Here is a 20,131-nt window from a genome sequence, read left to right as displayed (position 1 = left end):
TCTTGCAGTGGGGGAACCGCTGGACCTCCGTGCGTTTTAATGCTGTCACCCGCCTCCCGGATCCAAGGGTGAAGGGTGGGCAATAAAAAAATTAAGGTGTCGGCACCCGCATTCTTCCCCCAGAGACCCATTACCATGTTCTGCTCGGCGATGAAGCACTCGATGTAGCGCTCTGGGTGGGCTTGCTTGAACAGCTCGGCAAACGTCGAGTTCTTCGTGTCGCCATCCAGGGCCACCACGCGAGGGCTGGCGCTGCCCAGCTTGGCCAGGGCTAAGCCATAGGCCTTGCGGGTGGCCATCTGGGGGGAGGAAGAGGAGGTGGTTAACCATGTTAGAGGCCCCTCAACGGCACCCGCGTTCCGCCGTCAAGGCACACACCTGCTCTCAGCAGGTACAGAGGTGTTTTCCTGTGAGGAAAGGGCACAGCGTTTGGGACTTTTTGTAACGGTGGGAATTGTGGAGTTAGAAGGCAAGGAAGGCCATAAGTGCTCAATAGCTGTTGTTTTTTTCAATGCAAAATTACAACAAAAATTACAAACATTGAATCCAAAATAAAACAGTGCAAACAAGAAAAAAAGCAAAACACAAGAGAGAGAAAAAACACAAAACAAAATAAAACAGTACAGTGGTGCCTCGCAAGACAAAAAGAATCCGCTCTGTGATTCTCTTCGTCTAGCGGTTTTTTCGTCTTGTGAAGCAAGCCCATTGAAGGATTAGCGGATTAGCGCTATTAGCGGCTTATCGGATCAGCTGATAAGCGTCTTAGCGGCTTAGAAAAAGGGGGGGAGGGAAAAAAACCCGAAGGAACTCGAAAGACATTTTCGTCTTGCGAAGCAAGCCCATAGGAAATTTGTTTTGTGAAGCACCTCCGAAACGGAAAACTCTTTCGTCTAGCGAGTTTTCCGTCTTGCGAGGCATTCGTCTTGCGGGGCACCACTGTACAAATCCAAAAACAAAATAAAACAGTACAAATCCAAAATAAAAGAGTACAAACATGAAAAAAAGCAAAACACGAGGAAAAAAACACAAAACAAAAAACAAAAACACACATCTACAAATAAAACTGTATCAGCATTCTAATCATTATGTACATATACACATATTGACTTACTTCCTTTGTTCTAAGACTTTGAAATTTTTACTCTTCCTAAGTTGTTGTGTCTAATGTAGATTACCTCTATCTTTATACTTTCTGCACCATTTTTCTCTTTCTTTAACCCTGCAAAGCTTCATTCATTACATACCAATATGCTTACTCCAGAACAATGTTTTTTCATATACTCTTTAGCACATCCCCATTCTTTTAATAATTTTTGGTCCGATTGTCCCCTTATGAATGCTGTGAGTCTTGCCAGATGTACTATACACCATATTTTTCGCTCCATAAGACGCACCTGACCGTTAGACGCACCTAGTTTTTAGAAGGGGAATGCAAGAAAAAAATATTCTTTAAAGGGAGCGCTGAGCAGAGCCTGTATGCATCCCAGGCTCTGCTCAGGGCTCTCTTTCATGAGCCGCGTGGAGTGTGTTTTCAGGAGAGAAAAGCCCCCAAGAGCCGCACACATGCCCCACATGGCTCGTGAAAGGGAGTGTGGCTCTTGGGGGCTTTTCCGGGAGGTGGGGGAATTCCCCCCCATCATAGAAAAGCCCACAGAAGCCGTGGACCCTTTAAAGAGTGCACAGCTTTTGCGTGCTTTTCTATGAGGAGGGAGAAGGGACTGACGCGGCCAGTCAGTCCCTTCTCCCTCCTGGGGAAAAGCCCCCAAGAGCGGCGCGCTCTTTAAAGCATCCGCGACTCCTGCAGGCTTTTCTACGAGGCTTCTCCCGCCTGCATTCACTCCATAAGACGCACACACATTTCCCCCTACTTTTTAGGAGGGGAGAAGTGCGTCTTATGGGGTGAAAAATACGGTATGCCGTTTTTTTCGCTCTATAAAACGCACCAGACCACAAGACGCACCTAGTTTTTGGAGGAGGAAAACAAGAAAAAAAATATTCTGAATCTCAGAAGCCAGAACAGCAAGAGGGATCGCTGCGCAGTGAAATCAGCAATCCCTCTTGCTGTTCTGGCTTCTGGGATAGCTGCGCAGCCTGCATCCGCTCCATAAGACGCACACACATTTCCCCTTACTTTTTAGGAGGGAAGAAGTGAGTCTTATAGAGCAAAAAATACGGTATTTTCACAAAATTTAGCTTGCCATTCTTTCATGGACGGAATAAAAAAATTCCTTCCAGTAGCACCTTAAAGACCAACTAAGTTAGTTCTTGGTATGAGCTTTCGTGTGCATGCACACTTCTTCAGATACACTGAAACAGAAGTTGCCAGATCCTTCTATATAGTGAGAAGGTGGGGAGGGGTATTACTCAGAAGGGTGGTGGATGGAAGGGTCATGGATGGAAGCGTTCAATAGTTCTATCATTCTAACCGGCTGCCCTGGCATTACCTTTTCTCCTATTTTGAAAGCGGGTGGAGACGGCATCTTGATCTCCTCAGTGGTCACCTGGGCTACGTCTCCGGCTGGCGGCAGGATGCTATAAACTTTATTGGCCGGCATTTGGCCCTGGAGAGCGTTGATGATGGACTCCATTTTCTCCTTGGGCATGGGTTTCCCATGCCAGTTGTCTGCATCTTCCACACCTGAGACAAGAGAACACTTCGGGAGTCAGCCTTTGTCAACCTTGCGCCCTCCAGGTGCTTTAAACTACAACTCCCACCGTTGTTTTTCCATTGCATTTCACTCTCAATTTGTACACCGCCTTTCTGCATTGCTATAGACAAGGCGGTTTGCAAATCGTAGAAACAGCGAAACATACAACAAAGACCAACGCATCCTACGATGATGCAAATAAGTCAAAATAAAAGCCCATTGTAAGCAATTAACAAGACTAGTAGGGTTATCTGAAGACTTGTAGTGAGGAATTTTTTACCTTTCTACATTTATTTAAATTTTGAGGTATTTTGCAATGAGTTATATTAGAACTGGAAAATGTATAAAATGCTGTGATATAACGGTTACTTTTGAAAGCCAAGAGGTGGGAGGGAAGGAAGTCGATAGGCTATAAAAAGCCAAAGAAGTAACCACAAATAAATCATAATATAAATAGGACTTTAAAACAAGCAACTTCCATCACAGAAGGTGATGGTCCACGATGCATTTAATATATAATATTACACCATAAAGTTAAGTCTCAAAAGAACAACAGGTCATAAATCAGCAGGAAATCACTCCCAACGATTACAATAAAGCGTTACTGGATCATGATCAACAGAAGTAACAGCTACGTCACAATACATAAAATAAAGGTAAAGGGAACCCTGATCATTAGGTTCACTTGTGGCCGACTCTGGGGTTGCGGCGCTCATCTCGCTGTACTGGCCGAGGGAGCCGGCATACAGCTTCCAGGTCATGTGGCCAGCATGACCAAGCCGCTTCTGGCGAACCAGAGCAGCGCACGGAAACACCGTTTACCTTCCCGCCAGAGCGGTACCTATTTATCTACTTGCACTTTGGCGTGCTTTCAAACTGCTAGGTGGGCAGGAGCAGGGACCGAGCAATGGGAGCTCACCCCGTCGCGGGGATTCAAACCACCGACCTTCTGATCGGCAAGCCCCAGGCTCTGTGGTTTAACCCACAGCGCCGCCCACGTCCCTCAATACATAAAATACCGCTATGTAAAAAAGAGATCCAACTGAGGAACAGTCACACTGTGTTGGTCAGGGATGATGGGAGTTGTAGTCCCAGACACCTGGAGGGGTGCCAAGAGGGCGAAGGCTGACCCAGGCACCGTCCAGGGACCAGAATGACTGCCGCAAGCAGGTCCCCTCCTTCACCCCCCACAGGACAAAGGGGCCACAGGCTCACCTGCGATTCCTCGCCCTTTGAAGGTCTTGGCCACGATGGCCGTGGGCTTCCCCTTTTGCTGACTGGCTTGCCACAGGGCTTGGCACAACTCCTCCACCTTATGCCCATCCACAACGTACGTATTCCACCTGGAAGAAGAAGGGAAGGAGGTCGGCTTTAGGCTTCCCAGATCTGGCAGGCAGCTGCAAGAACAGGATGCCATTGGCCGGATCCAGCAGCCAAAAGGGCAACTGGCCAGATCCAGCAGCCGAGCTCTCCTTAACTCAGCGGTTCCCAAAAGGTGTGGCAGGAGAGGATAGTCATAATAATAATGATAACAATTTATTATTTATACCCTGCTCATCTGGCTGGGTTTCCCCAGCCACTCTGGGCAGCTTCCAGCACAATGTTAAAATACAATAATTCATCAAACGTTAAAAGCTTCCCTAAATGGGGTTGCCTTCAGATGTCTTCTAAAAGTCTGGTAGTTGTTTATCTCTTTGACATCTGGTGGGAGGGAGTTCCACAGGGCGGGTGCCACTACAGAGAAGGCCCTCTGCCTGGTTCCCTGTAACTTGGCTTCTCGCAGGGAGGGAACCGCCAGAAGGCCCTCAGCACTGGACCTCAGTGTCCGGGCTGAACGATGGGATGGAGATGCTCCTTCAGGTCTACTGGGCCTTTGAGGCCGTTTATGGCTTTCAATGTCAGCACCAACACTTTGAATTGTGCTCGGAAACGTACTGGGAGCCAATGTAGGTCTTTCAAGACCGGTGTTACGTGGTCCCAGCGGCCGCTCCCGGTCACCAGTCTAGCTGCCGCATTCTGGATTAGTTGTAGTTTCCAGGTCACCTTCAAAGGTAGCCCCACATAGAGCGCATTGCAGTAGTCCAAGTGGGAGATAACTAGAGCATGCACCACTCTGGTGCATCTGCGGGCAGGGAGGGTCTCAGCCTGCATACCAGATGGAGCTGGTCAGCAGTTGCCCTGGACACAGAATTGACCTGCGCGTTCATGGCCAGCTGTGAGTCCAAAATGACTCCCAGGCTGCGCACCTGGTCCTTCAGGGGCACAGTTACCCTATTCAGGACCAGGGAGTCCTGAACACCCGCCCGCCCCCTGTCCCCCCAAAACAGTACTTCTGTCTTGTCAGGATTCAACCTCAATCTGTGAGCCCCCAAGTCTGGCAGGAAGATTCTTTATTATTATTATTATTAAAGGTTTTCAACATGTAGTACAATAAAAACCAAACAAAGCTAATATCCCAAGAGAAGAATACCGTATTTTTCGCTCTATAAGACACACTTTTTCCCACCTAAAAAGTAAGGGGCTGTACGTTTAAAGAAAGAAGGGGGGGGGACAAGAAGAGAAAAAGAAAAACGGGCACAAAATTTTATATTCTATCAACCTTCTACCTTAATCTTCAATTCAAGATTCAAGGGCATTCAAAGAAACTTTAAAAAAAACTTTTCAGTGTAATATTAAAACACGTGCTTTGAAAAATGGGCAGAAGATGGATCGGTATCTTTTCAAAACAAGAAATCAAGCGATACCGAGACAACCGGAGTTGTGCTTTCCAAACCATTTCGTATGAATAAAAAAGTCACAAGCAAAATTTTGCTCTGGAGCAAAGGAAGTTTGGGAACCGCCGCCTGCCATTGCCGCAAAGAGGAGGTTCGAAGGCAGAAGCAGCCGGCGGTGCTTACTCACCCGAAGGCCTCGCAGCGTTTGCGGTAGACCTCCATGTCGTGGCGCAGGGGGGCGGCTTCACTCTGCCCCAGCCGGTTGACATCGAAGATGGCCACCAGGTTGTCCAGCTGGTACTGGGAGCCAAAGGCCAGACCTTCCCAGACAGAGCCCTCCGAACTCTCGCCGTCGCCCAGGAGGCAGTACACGCGGTAACTGGGGGGAGAGGGAGGCAGGTCGGGGCCCAAGGAAGCGGGGATATAAATAACAAAATTAATGTTGTTGTTGTTGTTGTTGTTGTTATATACTTCTATTTTGCTTTAAACAAATACATATAAATATAGACAACCAAAATTACAAAAGAAAATTCCGTAATAATAATAATAATGAAAAAAGCTAAAAAACTACAAAAATGTCAAAGTACACAGCATAAAACATAAGCCATTATGGGAAAGAAAAAAAGAAAAAGGAAAGGAGGAGGAGGATGAGGGGAAAAAAAGAAGAAAAGGAAAAAAGGAAAAAAAGAGGAAGATGAGCCATTTGTACGCTTCCATCAAGGTTACAATAGATCATTATTCTTATCAATTCTATCTGCATTCCATAGAATCCCTCATCTTGGTATCAGGGAACATTTCCCTATGTGGTATCATTCTAAACATAAGCAGGTCTTTCTTGATAAACCCTTATCCCCTAGATAATTATTTAAACATTCCCATTCTTCTTTCACCATCTTTTTAGGTTTATCTCTTATTGCAGCTGTCAGCTTTGCAAGCTCCAAGTACTCGCACAATAACGTTATTATTCTTAAGGAGGCGAGAAGGGAGAGAGGTCCTGGCATATGAAATTCTCGGACTACGCAGAGGTGGCAGGATTAACCGGGAAAATCAGAGATCAGGAGGGTCAAAACTTCAGCGAAGAAGGGGACAAATATAGAACGTGCTTGAAAGATCACTGTAAACACTTGAGGTCTTTGGCAGGCTTCAAATAACTTTTGCAATGATTCTGGATATAATGGAGGATGGTAAATTAGATGGAATGACAAACCTAGACAGCATCTTAAAAAGCAGAGACATCACCTTGCCGACAAAGGTCCGTACAGTGGTACCCCGGGTTACATACGCTTCAGGTTACAGACTCCACTAACCCAGAAATAGTACCTCGGATTAAGAACTTTGCTTCAGGATGAGAACAGAAATCGTGCTGCGGCGGCACAGCAGCAGCAGGAGGCCCCATTAGCTAAAGTGATGCTTCAGGTTAAGAACAGTTTCAAATTAAGAACGGACCTACGGAACGAATTAAGTTCTTAACCTGAGGTACCACTGTATAGTTCAAGCTCTGGTTTTCCCAGTAGCGATGTATGGAAGTGAGAGCTGGACCATAAAGGCGGCTGATCGCCGAAGAATGGATGCTTTTGAATTCTGGTGCTGGAGGAGACTCTGGAGAGTCCCATGGACTGCAAGAAGATCCAACCTCTCCATTCTGAAGGAAATCAGCCCTGAGTGCTCACTGGAAGGACAGATCCTGAAGCTGAGGCTCCAAGACTTTGGCCACCTCATGAGAAGAGAAGACTCCCTACATTACTGTGTTATTTATTTTATAGTACAGTACATTGATTATTGCTTTCATTTTACGGATCAATGGCCTCGTTAGAGAGTAAAATTCATGTTAAATTGCTGTTTTAGGGGTTGTTTATAAAAGGCTGGAATGGATTAATGTAATAATAATAATAATTTATTATATACCCCACCCATCTGGGTGGCTTCCAACAGAATATTAAAAACAATCCAGCGTCAGACATTAAAAACTTCCCTAATCCGTTTTGCATTACTTTCTATGGGAAAGGGCACCTTGGTTTTTGAACGCTTCGGTTTTGGAATGGACTTCTGGAACGAATTAAGTTTGAGAGCCAAGGTACCACTGTATCTGACTGAGGGGAGCTGTTTATATCAATTACGCACAGTTTACAGTGGTGCCCCGCAAGACGAATGCCTCGCAAGACGGAAAACCCGCTAGACGAAAGAGTTTTCCGTTTTGGAGGTGCTTCGCAAAACGAATCTCCTATGGGCTTGCTTCGCAAGACGACAATGTCTTGCGAGTTCCTGCGGGGTTTCCCCCCCCTTTTTCTAAGCCGCTAAGCCGCTTATCAGCTGATCCGATCAGCAGATAAGCCGCTAAAGGCCGCTAATGGCGCTAATCCGTCAATGGGCTTGCTTCGCAAGACGAAAAAACCGCTAGACGAAGAGAATCACAGAACGGATTCTTTTCGTCTTGCAAGGCACCACTGTATATCAATTACGCCAACTGTTTACTCGTGCCGAACCACAGAAAGCGTTTGGAATTGGCACACGGCGCTCCAGCTGGGTGGATCTTCCCAGTTTCCCCAGTAAGTTCCTCACCTGGCCTTGTCAAAGTATTTCCCAGTGTAGGCCATGCCACAGGCAGCTCCCAGGCCTTGTCCCAGTGAGCCAGTAGCCACGTCCACAAAAGGCAGCCTCTGTAAACGCGGGAGAAAAAAAGTGAGAGGAACGTGGGGTGAGGACAACATCGCAAACCAATTAGCCCTGCAAGGTCATGATCCTTTTGTTCCCCAACTGTTCTGGATCAGGGGGCAAGGCGCTTTCCTGGCCGCTCCACCAGCAACACATGCCCAACAGATTCCAAAGCAGGGGTCAGCAAACTTTTTCATCAGACCTTGTGGGGGGCCGGACTATATTTTGAAAAATATAAATGTGAGGAGTCCCAGAACTCACAGGGCTAATAGCTCAAGGGACATGGCGTCCTGTCTCCGGGGTGTGCTGCACGCACAAAGGGGAAGTTACTTTTATTTTCTGTTTTGGCTGCGAAGGAGAAGCAACACGTCGCCGCTTTCTCCTGGCTGTTTTGTTGTTTTTGCTGCTGTAAACCACAGAGCCTCAAAAGGGACGCGGGTGGTGCTGTGGGTTAAAGCACTGAGCCTAGGACTGGCCGATCAGAAGGTCGGCGGTTCAAATCCCCACGACGGGGTGAGCTCCCGTTGCTCGGTCCCTGCTCCTGCCAACCTAGGAGTTCGAAAGCACCTCAAAGTGCAAGTAGATGAATAGGTACTGCTCCAGCGGGAAGGTAAGCGGCGTTTCCATCTGCTGCTCTGGTTTGCCAGAAGTGGCTTAGTCATGCTGGCCACATGACCTGGAAGCTCCCTTGGCCAAGAAAGTGAGACGAGCGCCGCAACCCCAGAGTCGGCCATGACTGGACCTAATGGTCAGGGGTCCCTTTACCTTTACCTAGGACAGCAGAAGCTGTGTCGAGAGCTACGGAAACGCCGTTTACCTAGGTTGGCAGGAGCAGGGACAGAGCAACGGGAGCACACCCCGTCGCGGGGATTTGAACCGCCGACCTTCTGATCGGTAAATCCTAGGCTCAGTGGTTTAACCCACAGCGCGACCCGCGTTATTAGCTTTACTGTCATGCTAATAAATCCTTACACACTGGCACACCACTGCTGATAAAACTCTGCTGTAGCCAGGAGAAGCGGAATGACTCAGAGCCGCGCAGCAGGAGCGTGCTGGACACCATCGCGTTTCCAAGGGAAGATGGGTCCGACAATCAAAACAGACAAATCAGTTTCCAGTTTCACTCAACAGGTGACTGGTAACACTTCGCAATAAATACCCTGCAAGCCCGTCCTGCAGCAGCCTCTGGATCTGGAGGAGGAACGAACTCTGCACGCGCTCAGGAGCACGTCGTGGCGGCGCCCAGTCACCGGCGTTGTTGACGAGCAGAAGCCACTCCATCGGCCCGTCTCTGCAGAGTTCCCAGGTGGCGTGCGCCACGCACTGCAGCCTGTCAGCGGGCAGGCCGCGCACGTGGAGTGCCGGGCAGGCGGCGCGCAGCTCGCCCTCCATCTGCTCCAGCGCCGCCGCCGAGCGTGCCACCAGCAGCAGTGCTGAGCCGGGCACCAGGGCACCTCCGGCTGAAGCCCTGCGACGCGCCCGCCAAGATGCCCATGGCGCAGACCAGACCCGGCGCCCTCCTCTCCGTCCACGGCTGCACCGGGTTGACTTCAGCGCGCAGGCGGCAAGGCTGCGGATTGGTTGCAGGAACTTCCTACAGTGTGATGGCCTGGGATTCGGACTCAGAGGCTGAACCTGAGGAATCCCAGCCTGCACAGGAGTCCCCGCCTCCAGAACCAGCTGAGTCGGGGCTGGGGCTTGAGCCTGAAGGGTCCTCACCTGTGCTGGATCCTCAGGTGCAGGCATCAGCTGAGTCTGCTCTGGCTCCGGAGGTGATGGAGGACCCATTGCCTGCAGGTGGACCACTCTCAGCCCCGACAGAGGAAGCTGGGGTTGCCTCTGGGTCCGGTAACCCTCCAGCCTCTCCTGAGCTGCAGAGGCTCAGGGCAGAGAGGCGGAGGGAACTGGGTTCCCGCAGGAGGAGTCCTCGCCTCCAGGCCAGGAGAGGCGAGTCACCTGTGGACCAGGGCTGCCCTATGCCTCAGGGCAGATAAAAGCCAGCCAGCCCCAGTCCCAAGTTGTGGGAGCAACGTTGATGGTAGCCTGTTCCTGCCTGCACCCTGTCTGCTCTTCTGCCAGAGTTCCTGACCTCACCCGACTCCCTGCCTTGGACCCAGCTTCAGCTTTGACAGACAGCCTCCATACCGCACCCTCGACCTTGGAATGGACTCGGACCTCGCCTCTCGGTTAGCCCCCGGGACCAGCACATACAGCCAATCTGAAGCCGTGCCAGCATCGCATAAGTCAGTCCCCGCGCGGCAAGGCATCTGCAGCGCGTGGGGACTGATTGAGCGGGCGGCAGGGTCCATTAGTCGGATTTACGAGCCTGGGGGGCCGCATCTGGTTCCCAGTTTGCTGACCCCTGTTCTGAAGCAAGGAGGCCATAACCTCATCACCTACTTCACAGGGTGGTTGTGGGGATTAACCAAGGAGGGGAATGAACCATGGAGTCCTTGGAGGAAAAGGATTCAATAGCTAAGCTCTTCTGCTCACCTGGCTCAAGGAAGCCAGAGGGAGATGTCAGTCGCCGACTCGGCGTCCAGCGATCTCCACAGTTGGATGTGCACCAGTTGCAAAACGTGCCTGGCACCCGGCTAATTTCTAGCGCTGGGCCCATTACGCAGCACCGACTACCGAGAGCCAGAGCCGTACGAAGGAAAGCGCTTACCGGGGTTGGGTGGCCTTCCAGGTCGCAGTCGATCTTCCTCAGTTTCAACAGATCGGACTCGTTGAGGTAGCCGGCCTCAGCCCAGGCAGCGTAGAGCACAGGAGCAGCGTGGCCCTGATCAGGGGTGGAGGAAGCACAGAAAAAGCATTGCCTACAGACAGCCACCCAATCTTAAACAACTCCTAACCCACAATAATACTACAACCAGACTGAACACGGACACTGGCACCAGAGCCTGCAATAAACCCAGATGCCAACTTTGCTGCCACATACACCCGGACAACACCATTACTGGCCCCAACAACATCACACATACCATCTCGGGACTATTTAATTGCTCATCGTCTAACATTGTGTATGCCATCAAATGCCAACAGTGTCCTTCAGCTCTCTATATTGGACAAACAGGCCAAACCTTACGCCAAAGAATCAACGGACATAAATCTGACATCAAGAATCACAGAACAGAGAAACCAGTAGGAGAACACTTCAATCTCCCAGGACATTCTATACAAGATCTCAAAGTAGCTGTTTTACTACAAAGGAATTTCAGAAATAGACTGGAAAGAGAAGCTGCTGAATTGCAACTCATTACCAAACTCAAAACTATGGAGAGACCTGGTCTGAACAAAGACATTGGATTCTTATCTCATTATACATGACTAAGCCATTTTTCACCTTCTCACCCCTTGCCTTTTCCTGTAAGACCTATTACAGTCGTTAAGTCGTCAACAGGCTCATCTCAGCTATCTGCCAATCTCCCATTCCCAACACCCTTCTGAGTAATACCCCTCCCCACCTTCTCACTATATAGAAGGATCTGGCAACTTCTGTTTCAGTGTATCTGAAGAAGTGTGCATGCACACGAAAGCTCATACCAAGAACTAACTTAGTTGGTCTTTAAGGTGCTACTGGAAGGAATTTTTTTATTTTGACTATGGCAGACCAACACGGCTACCTATCTGTAACTGTATGAAAAAGCAGGGGTCACCCTTTGCCCAGAGGAAGGAACCTCCTGCTTGCAACCCTCATAATACATTGTGGTGTTTGTTTGTTTTTGCACTGCATTTTTATGATGTGAACTGCCCCAAGATCTACAAATGAAGGGCGGTGGACAAATTTAATGAATGAAAATAAATTAACAAACAATGGGGAGGCGCTGTGGCAAGCGAGGCAGCAGAAGGGGAAGGCCAGAGGCATGGTGGTCAAGATGTTCAAAGGGCAAGGAATCGCAGGTGAACCCAGGGACCGCTTGGGCTTTGGGGCGGTGAAAGAGGGGACCTGCTTGCAGCTAGCTCACTCTCTTCCCTGGACGGTGCCAGGGTCAGCTTTTGCCCGCTGGGCACCCCTCAAGGTGTCTTGGACTATAAACCCCATCAGCCTCGTCCTGCAGAGGATGACCATTGTTCATTTCTCTTTTTTGAAGACAGAGGTCCTTTGGCTGGGACGGGACGATATGGGATTGGGGGGGGGCAACTCCCATCTCTTGCGGAGGCACAATTAGTGCCAGCACTGTCCGTTAAGAGTTTGGGTGTAATCTTTGACACCTCCCTTTCCATGGAGGCACAGATTGCAGCTATAACAAAGGCAGCATTTTTTCATCTCCTCCAAGCTAAGCAGTTGGCTCCTTACCTCTCTCGCCCTGACCTAGCCACTGTGATCCATGCGAAGGTCACCTCCAGACTGGATTATTGTAACTCACTCTACGTGGGGCTGCCCGTGAGACTGACCCAGAAACTCCAGCGGGTGCAGAATGCTGCAGCGAGACTCCTTATGGGGTCCTCGCTGCGGAATCACATTCACCCGGTGCTATACCAGCTGCACTGGCTCCCGGTGGAGTACAGGATCAGGTTTAAGGTGCTGGTTTTAACCTTTAAAGCCCTATACGGCCTAGGACCCTCGTACCTACAGGACCGCCTCTCCTGGTATGTCCCACAGAGGAACTTACAGTCTTCAAACAAAAACATCTTGGAGGTCCCAGGCCACAGGGCGGTTAGGCTGGCCTCAACCAGAGCCAGGGCTTTTTTGGCCGTGGCCCCGATCTGGTGGAATGCTCTGTCACAAGAGACTAGAGCCCTGCGGGACTTGACATCTTTCCACAGGGCCTGCAAGACAGAGCTGTTCCATGAGGCCTTTGGCCAAGGCACAGTCTGACCCCCTCCTCTGGTAATCCACATTAGCCCAATGCTTGCCATTAATTCGCTTTTGAATTGATTTTAGAATGAATTGATTTTAGAATGTATTTCAATTATTTGAGTGTGATTTTATGTAAACTGTGTTACTTTTATTGTTGTCAGCCGCTCTGAGCCCGGCTTTGGCTGGGGAGGGCGGGATATAAATAAAAATATTTATTATTATTATTATTATTATTATTATTATTATTATTATTATTCCTCTCTCACGGGAATTGTAGTCCAAGACATCTGGAGGAGCACCCAGCGGGCAAAAGAGTGGTTGGCATCAGAGACTCCTCACCTTGGAGAGCACGAAGCGGTCGTTGCTGCGGTGGCCTGGCTGGTCCGGCTTGTAGCGCATGGTGTGGAAGAAGAGCGCAGACATGATCTCAGCCGCACTGCAGCAGGAGGTGGGGTGGCTGGAGCAAGAGGGCAGGAGGCAAACGGTGAGAAAACGTCAGCAGCCGGAAGGAGGAGGGAGAAGCCGCGCTGGTCAAAGGCCGGTGGCAGCCATGATCAGGGAAACCTGCCCAAGTCAGGCCATGGCGAAGCAAGGACTTGCCTGCATCCTAAGCATAGTGTATGCCAAGCCCCAGGTTGCAAGTTTTTTATTATTATTAAAATATATATACAGTGGTGCCCCGCAAGACGAATGCCTCGCAAGACGGAAAACTCGCTAGACGAAAGAGTTTTCCGTTTTGGAGGCGCTTCGCAAAACAAATTTCCTATGGGCTTGCTTCGCAAGACGACAATGCCTTGCGAGTTCCTGCGGGGGTTTTTTCCTCCCCCCCCCTTTTTCTAAGCCGCTAAGCCGAGTATCAGCTGATCCGATAAGCCAATAAGCCGCTAAAAGCCGCTAAAAGCGCTAATCCTTCAATGGGCTTGCTTCGCAAGATGAAAAAGCCGCTAGACGAAGAGAATCACAGAACGGATTCTTTTCGTCTTGCGAGGCACCACTGTATATATATTTTAACCAACAACCAAAACACAAACAGTGAAAACAAACAGTGAGAACCCCCAGGCAGCTGATACATTGGGTATACATAATCAATATTCAAATCAACCATATATACAATTCTATATACCTTAACACTCCTCCCTCCACAAGATTTAACCTTTAACATTTTAATTGCCCCAAATTGTTCAAAGCTGCCCAAATATGCAATTCCAGCTACGAGTGGGGAGAGGTCCTCTCTTACAGGCTAGGTAGCTCACAGATGGCTCCCCCTTCCCTCCTCCAGAGGAGACCCATAGGAACTAAGGGGAAATGTCTGGGAGGGAAGTGATGGAAAGTCCTCTTCCTTGCACCCCAGGGGTTCGAACTGCTGGTCTCTAGGCTGATCTAGCAGACCCTTCTTATTCTGCCCTCGATACCTCCCCAAATCTCCCACAATTAGAAAAATTACAGGGTCCCAGTGAATTACCCAGAGTTTGAGGCGCAGGTGGCGCGGATGGAGTGAATCCGAAGGCGATTGGCAGCATCCCGAAGGATCTGCAAGGTCTTCTCCTCCGGCTTAGGGTAGCTGCTGGCCATACTGATGTCCTCCCCAAATCCAAGCGCTACAGAGTTTGCCTCCTTCACTCTCGCGTCCTTGTGTCCCGGTTTTCCGCCTGCAAGAGGAAGCAAGATTGGAAGCAAACAAGAGGCGTGCGAGATAGGCAGAGATCAGATCATCCCACAATTGGCAGGAGACGGGTGCATTGCACAAGGCCAGCACTGTCTGCAGGAATGGAGAGCAGTCGGCTGCAGCCGAGCACGTGATCCTGGCCTGTTTGCATTCTGGAGCCAGACTCATGATCTCTGACCCACCCTCCCCACACCCCCACTCCTGGCCTTGTGATAGGAATTTTAAGGCCTTAGATATATTAAAGGTAAAGAAACTATTTCCTACTTGAGCAGGCATATGTAAAGGTAAAGGGACCCCTGACCTTTAGGTCCAGTCGTGGCCGACTCTGGGGTTGCGGCGCTCGTCTCGCTTTACTGGCCGAGGGAGCCGGCGTACAGCTTCCGGGTCATCTAGCTAGCATGACTAAGCCGCTTCTGGCGAACCAGAGCAGCGCACGGAAATGCCGTTTACCTTCCTGCTGGAGCGGTACCTATTTATCTACTTGCACTTTTGACGTGCTTTCGAACTGCTAGGTTGGCAGGAGCAGGGACCGAGCAACGGGAGCGCACCCCGTTGCGGGGATTCAAACCGCCGACCTTCTGATCAGCAAGTCCTAGGCTCTGTGGTTTAACCCACAGCCCCACCCGTGTCCCATTTGGTCTTGATCTACAGGGTGGCAATTTCAACAGTCTTTATAAGGCCTTGCGCGCCATTGTTCTGGATACCTCCTTTCCTGCGTGTGAAGGGGGCACTCTGTTGCTACAGATCAATAAAGATCAGGCTTACTAGCTGCTTTGCTTCTCAATATTCTCTGGTTGGCCTCTGTTATTTTCTCCTACCAATAGAGAACCTATGTAAGGACTCTATCCGGGCTCTTGCATACCCCATAAGGGAAAAGGGCAGATTTTTGTTTACAGCAATTCTCAAACTGAGCAAATGTTTTCTCTGCAAGGTCAAAGGAAAACGGAAAAGCCTCCCCATTGTCTTTTCATTCACAAATCCTGTCTTAAGTGTCTGTGTATGAATAGGGTGAGCCTGTGACCTGGCTCAGGAACTACCGTATTTTTCACTCTATAGGACGCACTTTTTCCCCTTCAAAAATGAAGGGGAAATGTGTGTGCGTCCTATGGAGCGAAGACACCATAGCCCCGCGACCCTCTCCCAGCTGGAGAGGTGATGCGCGGATATGGCAGGAACCTCTACAGCCCCGTGTCACCTCTCCAGCCGGGAGAGCACACGCGGGGCTAAAGAAGCACCCCGCGACCCTCTCCTGGCTGGGGAGGTGACGCGCGGCTATAGAGGCTCCTGCCGTAGCTGCGCGTCACCTCTCCAGCTGGGAGAGGGTCGCAGGAGGCTGCTTTAGCCCCGCGCGCGCTCTCCCGGCTGGGGAGGTGACGCGCTGCTATAGAGGCTCCTGCCATAGCTGCGTGTCACCTCTCCAGCTGGGAGAGGGTCGCGGGAGGCTGCTTTAGCCCCGCGCGCGCTCTCCCGGCTAGAGAGGTGATGCGCTGCTATAGAGGCTCCTGCCATAGCTGCGTGTCACCTCTCCAGCTGGGAGAGGGTCGCGGGAGGCTGCTTTAGCCCCGCGCGCGCTCTCCCGGCTGGGGAGGTGACGCGCGGCTATAGAGGCTCCTGCCGTAGCTGCGTGTCACCTCTCCAGCTGGGAGAGGGTCGCGGGAGGCTGCTTTAGCCCCGCGCGCGCTCTCCCGGCTGGGGAGGTGACGCGCTGCTATAGAGGCTCCTGCCATAGCTGCGTATCACCTCTCCAGCTGGGAGAGGGTCGCGAGAGGCTGCTTTAGCCCCCCGCGACTCTCTCCCGGCTGGAGAGGTGACGCGCGGCTATGGCAGGAGCCTCTCCGCTGCGCCTTTCCGCTGCTCCCTAACCTGCTCTTTGGGGCTGGTGGTGGGCTTCCCCCCCGCCAGCCCCAAAGAGCAGGTCGAAAGGAACCTGAAGCCTGGAGAGCGAGAGGGGTCAGTGCACACCGACCCCTCTCGCTCTCCAGGCTTCCAAGGTAGCCGCCTGAACGCACCTTAAAAGGCACCTTGTTTTAGAGCGGGAAAACAAGAGGGGGAAAGTTCTCCCCCTCTCTGTGCAGCGCCTCCTGCCGCTTCACTGAAGGGGTGCTGGGCAGAGAGGGGGAGAATTTTTTTTTTCTTGCTCTCCCCCCTCTAAAACAAAGTGCGTCCTATTGTCCGGTGCGTCCTATGGTGCGAAAAATACGGTAAGTATTTATCTTTACAAAAGACTGGCCAGGCTCCCCAGGGTATCCAATCAAGTGACCATTAAACAGGTAACCTGGCAGATAGGAGGTAAACAAAGCACTCAGATTTCTGCTGTAGGCCGCCTTTTCTAAGATGTAGGTATGATGTATCTGGGGGGTAGTCTTAGGTTACACCCCCTCTGTGATGTATGTATGATATATGGAGGGGTGGGTCTGGAGCTCCAGGGCAGGGCATTTAAAATGTCTATATAAGGCCTTGCACGCTATTGTTCTGGGTCCTCCTCCTTTCCTGCGTGTGAGGGGAGCACCCTGTTGCAACAGATCAATAAAGATCAGGCTTACTAGCTGCTTTGCTTCTCGATATTCTCTGGTTGGCCTCTGCTATTTTCTCCGACCGATGGAGAACCTGCAAAGGACTCTATAAGGGCTCTTGTGTCCCCCATAAGGGAATAAGGGCAGATTTTCATTTATTCCAGTTGCAAGGTTCTTAGCTGGGGCAATCAGAAGAAGATCCACCATTTGACTGTTGATTCCAAACCCCAAAACGTATTTTATACAATTGACTTTTATTTCTATTCTTTGTATATTGCACTGTTGTTTTATTGCTATGGCTGATGGCTGACATAAATATTCATTCATTCTTGTCTGCCCAGCCAACATTGGAACCTGGTACGTAAGGACTCTATATGGGCTCTTGGGTACTCCAAAAAGGAAAAAGGGCAGATTTTGCTTACAACACCTTTGGCCCCAAGGCTTGTGAAAGACACCCAGGGGGCGATGATGGAACCTCCTACCTCCAGGGTGGAGGTGAAACTAGAATAGCTATTGCAAGAAGTTGCCACCGGCCCATTAATCTCCTTGCACAAACCGGACTAGAATTTGGCCCCGATCTCCGCTTGCAACTTGCAACATTAGCAAGTGATAGGATCTGCAAGCAACTCCCTTGGGGAAAATTGAGCCGGGGAGAAGCAGTTTTTGTGGCCAAAAAATACAATAAAAGCGGAGCTGGAAAACCATTATTATTATAATAATTATTATTAGCCACCCATCTGACTGGGTTTCCCCAGCCATTCTGGGTGATTCCAACAAAATATTAAAACACACCAAAAAAAACCTTGTCTTCCTGATAGCTACTGAGGTTTTTTTTAAAGTGCTAGGCAGGAAAAAGTTTGTCCTAAATCTATGAGAAAAGGCCTTGGGGTGTAGAGAAGACGTCTTTATTCTGCTTTATTGGGGCAGGGAGGGTTAAGAAATTAACTTAGCTTTGGGGCTTTTTTGGAGGGAGCTTCAAACCACTGAACCTTCTTGTTGAGTCACTACAAGAAGTTTTGCAAAGAGAAATATATGCAACATTACAAAGTAGAAAAAGAATAGAGATATCAGTTATGAGATGTAATAGGGAAAGTAAGAAATGTATGCTGAGAGATTAGATGGGAGAATTTTCAGACAGGATTGGTGGAAGTCAAAAGAATTGTATAGGATGTAAAAGTATGTTTAATTACTGTTGAAAATGGTATGTTAAAAAAACTAATAAAAAATTATATATCTTAAAAAAAAGAAACTTCTTGTTGAGTCACTGGGAGGTGGGGGCGTGTTGATGGGGAAAAGGGGCATTTTAGGCCATCGCCTTTTCTTTTAACAGTTCCAGGAAGAGCCTGGTCGTCTTTTGTTGCATTTGAAAGACGAGGCCACGATCTGTTTTGCATCCACTGCGCTGCTTGCAATGGAGGTGCCCATCTTGTCTCCCCAGGCAGGAGAGCTTCCTGCCTTGGGCGCAGTCTACCATAGCAAAAAAAAAACAACCCTCATATATTTTTCTTTTAAAAGGGTACCTTCGCAGCCACATTTTAAACTTTATCCTAACTGGTGGGGTGTGTGACCTTGCAAGTGACCTGGCTTTTTTCTGGCCCACGTAGGACCCATCTGGATAGCTGGCCTTGGTGAAGATTTGACCTTTTCATCCACAAAAGTTTTTGATTTGAGTTTCTACTGAAATGAAGCTGCATTTGAATGTTGCATTTTAATCTGGTCTTAAGTTGTTTTAATTGTGAAAAGTTTTTATTATTAAAATAATTCAGCATTAATACACACATATTGCGAATATACAAGCATACATTTCATACAATCCTTAAAAATGTTCAAACATACCTACACTCAACCCCACAGTTACAGATAGGTAGCCGTGTTGGTCTGCCATAGTCAAAATAAAAAAATTCCTTCCAGTAGCACCTTAAAGACCAACTAAGTTAGTTCTTGGTATGAGCTTTCGTGTGCATGCACACTGAAGCATGGTATCTGAAGAAGTGTGCATGCACACGAAAGCTCATACCAAGAACTAACTTAGTTGGTCTTTAAGGTGCTACTGGAAGGAATTTTTTTATTTCAACCCCACAGATCATTCCTTTTCCCATCACCATCCACCACCCCTCACCACACCTTTGTGCTAGACTTCCAATCTACTCAATTGCAATTTCTTTCCACTTCTATTACTTTCTTTCACACACCTCTAAGTTGCATTTTGATCCATGGTTATTATACTTGGTGTTAGCCGCCCTGAGCCTGGTCTTGGCTGGGGAGGGCGGGGTATAAATAAATTATTATTAATTATTATTATTATTATTTGCAATGCACCAGATCTGCAATGCCCGAGGCTGCCCCCTTCCAGCTCTGCCCCCTCCAGCAACTTTGCTCCATCACCTGGGATTAAATACCCCTTTTTATTTTTTGCAAAAAAGAGAGCAAAAGATCCCCTCCTGCTCACCTGGACGCAGCTGCCCTCCAAGCACGTTTCTCCGACCCAGGAGGCGAGTGGCGCAGGCGCAGGAAGCGGGGCGGGCTGCTTACCACAGAGTTCAAAGGCGCAGACGGGCCGTTTCCCAAGCCGGAGGCGGGACTTCCGGGCTGCTTTTGAAGCCATTTCCTCCCCTCTTGCCCACAGGGCGGAAGCGGGCACCAGATCTCCCCGGAAATAGCAGTACAGAGCCAAGATTCATTCATTCATTCATTTTATTTCATAAAATTTAATGCACTTCTCGAGTCTGAAATTCAGCAGCCGCCACTCATCTGTACAGTGTAGGCTAGATGATATAATCATATTGGGTTGTTTTTGTTTTTATTGCCTATTATATTTATTTTATTGTCTATTTCATGTTTTCATGTTGTGATTTTCTCCTGCAAACTGACCTTAAGACCTGCAGGTAACGGCACCATCCAAATTTAATAAATAACAACAACAATAATAGTGTATAAGCAATGAACAGTGCTATGTACTGAAATAAATAAATTAAGGTCTTTTTTAAAAAAAAATGATATTTATTAAGGTTTCAGAGAAAAGAATTACAAGAATTAGAAAAAAGAAAAAAAGAAAAAAGAAAAACAAGAGTAAAAATAAAAGAAAAAATACAAAATACAGAAAAAGAGATAAAAAACACTTTAAAAAATACATC

The 20,131-nt window shown here is 48.9% G+C and overlaps 1 protein-coding gene and 2 long non-coding RNA genes across 3 annotated transcripts in view; 1 reads left to right on the top strand and 2 right to left on the bottom strand.

Annotated features, from left to right (window-relative positions):
* Nucleotides 1-19,567, bottom strand: part of LOC310713052 (transketolase-like protein 2) — a 35,666-nt gene extending 16,099 nt beyond the window's left edge. Inside the window, exons 1-9 of the mRNA XM_083516739.1 lie at nucleotides 19,447-19,567; nucleotides 14,281-14,467; nucleotides 13,158-13,275; nucleotides 10,683-10,796; nucleotides 7,922-8,019; nucleotides 5,550-5,741; nucleotides 3,864-3,991; nucleotides 2,445-2,638; nucleotides 135-299 (exon numbers count right to left, since the gene is read on the bottom strand). Coding sequence (XP_083372865.1) covers nucleotides 135-299; nucleotides 2,445-2,638; nucleotides 3,864-3,991; nucleotides 5,550-5,741; nucleotides 7,922-8,019; nucleotides 10,683-10,796; nucleotides 13,158-13,275; nucleotides 14,281-14,390 — 1,119 coding nt within the window. The 5' untranslated portion in view covers nucleotides 14,391-14,467; nucleotides 19,447-19,567. The remainder of the gene's footprint in view (nucleotides 1-134; nucleotides 300-2,444; nucleotides 2,639-3,863; nucleotides 3,992-5,549; nucleotides 5,742-7,921; nucleotides 8,020-10,682; nucleotides 10,797-13,157; nucleotides 13,276-14,280; nucleotides 14,468-19,446) is intronic.
* Nucleotides 1-20,131, top strand: part of LOC310713254 — a 182,265-nt gene that overhangs the window by 26,588 nt on the left and 135,546 nt on the right. The window lies entirely within an intron of this gene.
* Nucleotides 1-20,131, bottom strand: part of LOC310713272 — a 204,401-nt gene that overhangs the window by 183,262 nt on the left and 1,008 nt on the right. Inside the window, exon 2 of the long non-coding RNA XR_014529173.1 lies at nucleotides 14,888-15,505. This is a non-coding gene — a long non-coding RNA (uncharacterized lncRNA). The remainder of the gene's footprint in view (nucleotides 1-14,887; nucleotides 15,506-20,131) is intronic.

The sequence above is a fragment of the Podarcis liolepis genome (assembly GCF_965112155.1).
Source record: "Podarcis liolepis genome assembly, chromosome: 8".
Classification (NCBI taxonomy): domain Eukaryota; kingdom Metazoa; phylum Chordata; class Lepidosauria; order Squamata; family Lacertidae; genus Podarcis; species Podarcis liolepis.
The sequence above is the reverse complement of the archived record's forward strand: the minus strand, read 5'-3'. Positions and strand labels throughout refer to the sequence as shown.